Raw genomic sequence first — 6,858 nt, 5'->3', positions numbered from 1 at the left:
AAAACGGAGGTTCTTCACAAAATAGTTATTTTTTCTTATTATTTATCACTTATATAAACTGAATGTATGCAAAGTGACAACACTAATACATTTGTCGTAGCCTACGTTATGAAATATTTACATGAATCATTGATACAATTATGATAGAAACGACAGAAACGATAAAAGAAAATATATCACGATAGACACTTTTCTATCGTCCCCACGATATGTATCGTTAGATCGCCCAGCACTAGTCACCAGTTTATTACCAAGTTTACACAAGGAGAATGTCAGATATGGCAGTGTGTGTGTGTGTGTGGGGGGGGGGGTAAAATGAAAGAATGAAAAAAAAAAAAGGAAAAAAAAAATAACAATAAAGCAAAAAAAAGAGAAAACATGAAAAGGATCTGCTGTCTCAAAACAAAAAACTGAAATAGGTTGCAAAAAACAGCAACCACCAGAACACCACTACTCCAACGTGTCATTCAATAGCACTAAACCCCTAAATAGCTTGGAGGGCGGATTCAAACAGTCAGTCTAGCATATATAATAAACAATGCAATGAACCAGCTACTAATTAGCAGATATTAAGCAGCGGCATCAGGCGCTGGTCCTCCTTTAAGGACTGGACAAAGTCAGTAGCCTCAGCGACTGAAGACAACCACTGCTTCTCACCATTCTGGAGCGTGAGTCGCAGTTTCGCCAGGAAAAGAAGAGATGGCCGGAGTCCCTTATTGTAAAGTTGAGCCATGACGTCTCAGTATTCAGTCCGTTTCTTCAGCACGTCAGCACTGTAATCTTCATACAGACAAAGCCTGTGACCCTGGTACTCCACAATCCCACATCTCTGCGCCTCTCTTATCACTAAATACTTAACCTGGAATCGGTGGAAGTGGATAATGACGGGGCGCGGACGTCCACCTGGTCCCGGCTTCGACATGGGAACGTGCTGCGCTCTATCCAGCTCCGGCAGAGAAGACAGGACCCGGTCTCCAAATACCTCCAGAAGGAGCTGCGGAAGAATGCAGTAGGCTGTGGACCCTCTACGGACTCCGGTATGCCCACAATTCGTATGTTTTGGCGCCTGCTTCTTCCCTCCAGGTCAGATAGCTTCAGCTTCAGCAGCCTGAACTTGCGTAGCTCTGAACTTGCCGCTTTGAGCTGCTCCAAACGTTGGCAAACCTCATTAGCGTTGGACTCGAGATCGGCAATGCGCTGACCATGCCCTGAGACAGCCGATTGAATTATGTCCAACTTGTTGTCTAGGGTCGCAAGTGACAACTTGAAGTCAGCTGCAAGACTTTCTCGAAACTTCTCAAGCAAATCCGAGATCTGTGCTGCGCTCAGTGCTCCACTAGCCCCGTTAAATGCGTTAGCTCCCGCGGAGGAAGTTTCGGTTGTCTGATCTTTTCTGCTGCCTTTGGTGGATTTCGACATAGTTTACCAAGTCTTAGTGCCTCCCCAAGTTCAAGTTTGTTCATTAAAGGCAGTTATATGTTGTGAGAAGGGGTATTAAAAATTTAAATACAAAATATTAGTCAGAGCTCTCTACTTGCTGCCTACTCCCTCGTCGTCTTCGTTGTTTTCTTTGCTCTTTATCCTTGAGTGAACAGGAGCTAAGCTTGCGTCACCCACAAAAGCAGGGCCAGCCGGCTGGCCCTACTTCAAAGCAGGGACCAAAAAAGCAGGGACCGACCTCAAAAAAATGCCGGTGGAAATGCGCGCAAAGCAAGCCAAGTAGAGTGGAGCCGGGACCTTTAGAGCCGGTGGAAAAGGGGCATAAGACAGAGGCTGGTCCACTTTAAGGACAAAACACCCAAACACAAACTGAGCATTGTGGTGTCTGCAGTTCAGTGCAGCAAGGAATGTCCAGTACTCTATATTGGAGAGACCAAACAACCTCTCCACAGACATGGCTCAACACAGGAGAGCCACCTCTTCAGGACAAGACTCAGTTTTTCTCCTGCACCTCAAGGATAAGGGACTTTCTTTTGAGGACGAAAATGTTCATATTTTTGACATAGTAGACAGATGATTTAAAAAGGGGTGAAGGAAGGCATCTATGTCAAAAGAGAGAAACCAACATTAGGAGGAGGTCTCAGATTTCAGCTTTCAAAAACATATAATGGAGCTTTAGGCCTGATACCCAGTCAGTTTCACTCCAATCAGCACCTGCACTCATGTGACCAGAGGGGCCCATCATTGAGTCAGACAACCAATGATCCTAACGAGCTTTTAATGTTAGGAGAGTCAGGGCAATCTGCATGTGAATCCAGCTTACAAGTCCACACTCTCTGTTTTTTGAATTGAGAAAGCTCCTCGGATGAGAAGCAAAATGTCTTCAACAACAGAATAGAAGTCCAGTTGTTTTTGAATGAAGGGATAAATTTTTTTTAATGAAGGGATAAATTTTTTATAACTTGTTTTTGTGAAACGGGGAAACAGGGAATGCTGTGTGTTTGTGAAACGGGGAACGACAACACTTATATTTTTCTGTGTGAACACTTATATTTTTCTGTGTGAACACTTATATTTTTCTGTGGGAACACTTATATTTTTCTGTGGGAACACATTTTTCTGTGTGAATCTTATGTTGTTCTGTGTGCGGACACTTGGGAGTCTGAGAAAGTGGATGCCGGTTTTGGAAAACATGTTTTTCAAAACCAAACGCCTAACTCATAGCAGGAACACCTGCGCGGAGGGACTGGCCCTCCCTCTTCGCACGCGGTCTTTGTTTACTCACCTCTATAATACGGGGAAGCACCGACCCCCGGACAGAGTCTGCTGCGGGTTGTGCGTGAACGCCCAGCTACGTTGATGCTGCTCTGCCCGGACTGTCGGCTCTCCAGTCCAGTGTCAAGGTAAGAGGCGCTTATGTTTTATTAAGTTAGCATCACAGAGTTGTGAAGCATTGAAATGCTGCTTGTTTTACTGTGTTCTGTGGCGGAATAAAGTTACACAATTATTCTAGCAGAAGTAGTGTGAGTGTGATAATTTTTGTGCCGACTTCTTCCGATCCTGTCTAAATATTTCACAAAACATTGCATAACACCATAAAGTTGTTTGCTAACCACCAAAAAACACCAAAATAATTTGATGTGGAAGGATTTCAAACCTGGCTACAAATTCTGCTTTGCAAAGTTGTCAAGAAGAGGGGAAAAAAAAAAATCTAACACTTTCAACACAAGCAAACGTCTAAAAAAACCAACATGACACAGAGTTTTCTAACTGCAGCAGGAAACAGCTACAACCCATCACTGAGCAGAAAAGGATCCTGGGAAGATAAAGATCTGAGCACAAACTTTTCAACAATCTTACCACATACCAGTGGGAGCTTTTGGAAAAGAATGCCCCTGTCCTTCTTAATTTGAGGCGTTAGCAAAAAACAAACTTTGAAAAAAAAAACACTTTCAAAGTAATTGTAAGAATTAGTACTCATATTGGTAATGGGTATCAGCAACTACTCAAATGTAAGTACTTGTACTTGATTTGAAATAATGTGGTATTAGTGCATCCCTAGCAACAGCTGTAATTTTATCATGTCTCAGAAGTAGCGCAAAAGCCCTGGTTCTCAGTGACTGCATGCTGATGCAAAACTTTCACAATAAATATTACAATGGAATATGTAATTCACTTAGTGTTTTCCAAATTAGGTGGAACCTTTGACACTGCTCACTGGATGGTCATCTAGTTGGTAGCGGCAGCTATTTGGATGTTTTTAATTTCGTCCTCCAGGTGGAAACATGAAATAAGGCTTCTTTCAGTTCAATTTTACACAACTTGCATAACGTGTGGTTTTGGTCAAGGCCTTGTTCCACTTCGACTTCATAAAAGCTAAAGCACTTCCAAGCACTGGCTTTCTGCAGAAGGTGCTTGTTATGTCTCTTTTATGTGCATGCCACAGACCGTCCAGACGTTGCACTTCTGTACTTCTGAGTTTTGCCTTTCACATTCCTCAACATTACATAAACAAGTACAAAATCAACTTTGACATTTCAAAATTGATTGAGAATCTTCCACATCTGAAACGTAATGCAACTAACAGATTTTTCCCCAACCCTACACTCTTACTGTGCACAAGCAGTGTTGTCTGATCTAAAGGTCCAATTTCTCTAAAAAATCTTGTTCAATCTTTCATGTTAGGACAGACTTCAAGATGACAAAGTGATCTATTTCATCAGTTAAGTATCAGTTGGGAAGCTAGATATGGAGTCTGCTCAGACTGCTGTGGTGTGAACAGGAGACGTCAAAAAATTATGATCAATATTACTGAACTTTTATGCCTGTATTTGCACCTTCAATAATATGTGATTTTGTTTACAACCAGAAGTATGCAGCAAATCTCAATCTGGATTTGGTGCATGCTGCATATCCCAATCTGAATATCTTGATCAATAGTAAACATAGATCTATAAACTAAGTGGAAACTCAGCGTAAGATGTCATTTTAGAGATTACGCCCCAAATTTGTGCATTACAAAACCTTAAGTACAGCATTTACATTCAAAACACTGCTTCAATACCAGAAGTATAACCTCACAACAGCAGCCACAAGAATTCAATAAATGGCAACTATCTTTCTATGGACTGTTATACATCATTTACATCAACTTTACTTCAAGCATTTAAAAAATATGACAAAGGAAATATTCACATATTTGCTAGTCTAAGGCTCCTTCAGTAGCATCACTGTATTAAGCAGAAGAGAACAAATAATTAGTAGTCTTTAGGGTGAGGGCAAGATCAGTCAGGGTGAATAACTGTGCAAAGGTTCTGATTAAGTTTCCTTTTTTAAAAAAATCACCAACATGAGACAGAAGGAGCAGCTGTGCAATTTACAGATAAAGGATATTTATTTATAACCAAACCAGTGCTACGTTTAGTCAGCAAATCTGAGTGTTTCATGTTAAAAAGAAAGCTAAATGCTTGACTGAAGAGGAAAACAGCAGAGGATCGTAGGAAAACACCCTAAACACTACATCTGTGTTTCCTGAAATCCAACTATACACTGTTCACATGTTACCTTAAGAAATCTCAGACGTCAGATGATGCTCCCTCTGTCTCCACCAGCTGTCCATTACCCTGTCCCGGAGCAGAGGGCCTGTCCTCTAATCACGCCTCAACAATAAAATTATCTCAACAAGTCCAACATTCAAACAACGAAAACTACATTTTTTCACGTTTGGGTCTATTTTTTGTTAGGCTCATAGATTAAAACTGACTGTTCTCAACTTGTTTAGTCGGTAAACTAAAGCAAAGTGAAGCTCACACAGAAGCTAACAATTACCTTGACTGGCAGGGTCCATGATGGCGTCAGTTGGACAAACAGAGACGCGTCCTGTTTACGGCTTTAGTTGGACTTCTGTGAATCCGACTAATAATCGGAACACTGCGTTCGGTTCGGTATGTAAAAACACAAAAATAGAACAGCTGTGCACCGATTTTCACGTAGGAAAAGTCGTCGATGAAAACTGTCTCTTACAACTCAAAACAACCCACAGCCAGCTCAGCTTACACTGCCGTACGTGACGTCATCGACAGGCGCTGTACTCAATGACTTATATGGAGAGACATGACATCACGTGACTTTGGATGAGCTAAAAACGCTGCCATCTTACGATAGTAATACAGCTCCGCTTTTGCGCTTATCTATACAGGAATGCCTTCTTTTTATGCTGCATTTTTCTGCACAAATCTTCACGGAAAATGTCCGGACGGCGTTACATTTCATCGGTAAGTGTTTTTCTTTTAATAACACGGCTGCTTAACAAGGAGATTAGTGCCTGAGTCTAACTTTACTGCAGAAGACGAGCATCAATACTGGACGTTATTAGCGCTAGTTTTAACGTAAAACTTTCTGTTATGCTTCTGTGAAGTCAAGGTCTCGCGTTTAAACATAAACATGTGTGGTATTAACTGAAAAGTTAGAATCAGGGAAGTGACTGCCTTGCTACTGCAGAGTTCATGAAGGTAAAATGCCTTTGTAATTAACCGTGCTTAAGATAATTTTATTATGTACCAAAATTGCAGACTTACATTTGTATAATTGTGTAATCAATGCATTTGCACACTGTCATATCATAAACATTTTCTGTTTATGCTTTCAGGAGGTAGACGCCCTGTTTGACATCTTTAACTCACATAATCTGCACTGCAGTGGCTTCAAACATCCTGTATATCAAAGCAACTGGCCTGAAGTTGCTGAAAAAGATAAATGGTAAGAACTTTTTTTGTTTACACTTTATATCCACCTAATATCAAAAAGTTCTGAAGCTTAGTGGATATATAAACTAAATGACACTTACATGAAATTGAGAGCATATATAAAGTTCTTTCCTGTTATTTAAATAACATTGCAGGTTTTTAACTTGTAAAATCCTGCAATCTTGATGTTTATGTATTAATATGTTTCATCAATGCAAGCATGCTGTCATTGTGCAGGTGGATTTAACAACAACCCCAGTTGTCTACAGTTCATGGCTATCTTCCATAAGCTGATTGTGCACAGTAGAGTGTCACCCAGAGCAAGCAGAAATGTGGCCATCATGGACGGTACACAATGCCTCAAGTTGTCTGAAGTGGGGCATCGTGAGGCGGCAGAGTCGCCGTTTTACGACAACAACTTGGACCACACATACTGCACGTGGATATCAATAAAACATGTTACGTTTGTGTCAACTGCGTAACTGCTTTCTGACAATGTATTATGATCAGGCAATTTTTAATTTGGTGTTTACATTTGTTGTTCTTAAAATACACTAATGCATTTGTCTGATATCTGTACTTGCTTTCATTTCTGAAAAGTTTGTGACTTTTTTTTTACCGAAATATTTTTATTGAGATTTTCCACTTTAGAAATACAATCATGTAACAATCT

General features: G+C 40.6%; 1 protein-coding gene and 1 long non-coding RNA gene across 11 annotated transcripts in view; one reads left to right on the top strand and one right to left on the bottom strand.

The window, feature by feature from the left end:
* tpd52l2b (tpd52 like 2b) overlaps positions 1 to 5,525 on the bottom strand; it is an 87,187-nt gene extending 81,662 nt beyond the window's left edge. For 5 of the 10 annotated variants that reach the window (XM_037977108.1, XM_037977109.1, XM_037977110.1 and 2 more), the window contains exon 1: positions 5,269 to 5,523. In XM_037977108.1, coding sequence (XP_037833036.1) covers positions 5,269 to 5,287 — 19 coding nt within the window. In that variant the 5' untranslated portion in view covers positions 5,288 to 5,523. Of the gene's footprint in view, positions 1 to 5,268 lie in introns of all 10 variants that reach the window. The other 5 variants (XM_037977112.1, XM_037977115.1, XM_037977113.1 and 2 more) reach the window with 3 other exon arrangements.
* Positions 5,526 to 5,655: 130 nt separating this feature from the next.
* LOC108250533 lies at positions 5,656 to 6,654 on the top strand. The gene is made up of 3 exons (XR_001809300.3): positions 5,656 to 5,714; positions 6,089 to 6,198; positions 6,423 to 6,654. It is a non-coding gene; the product is annotated as an uncharacterized LOC108250533 (long non-coding RNA).
* The last annotated feature ends 204 nt before the right edge of the window (positions 6,655 to 6,858 follow it).

This window comes from Kryptolebias marmoratus, linkage group LG8, assembly GCF_001649575.2.
Source record: "Kryptolebias marmoratus isolate JLee-2015 linkage group LG8, ASM164957v2, whole genome shotgun sequence".
Taxonomy (NCBI): domain Eukaryota; kingdom Metazoa; phylum Chordata; class Actinopteri; order Cyprinodontiformes; family Rivulidae; genus Kryptolebias; species Kryptolebias marmoratus.
Note: the sequence above shows the minus strand (reverse complement) of the source record. Positions and strands in the feature narration are given on the sequence as shown.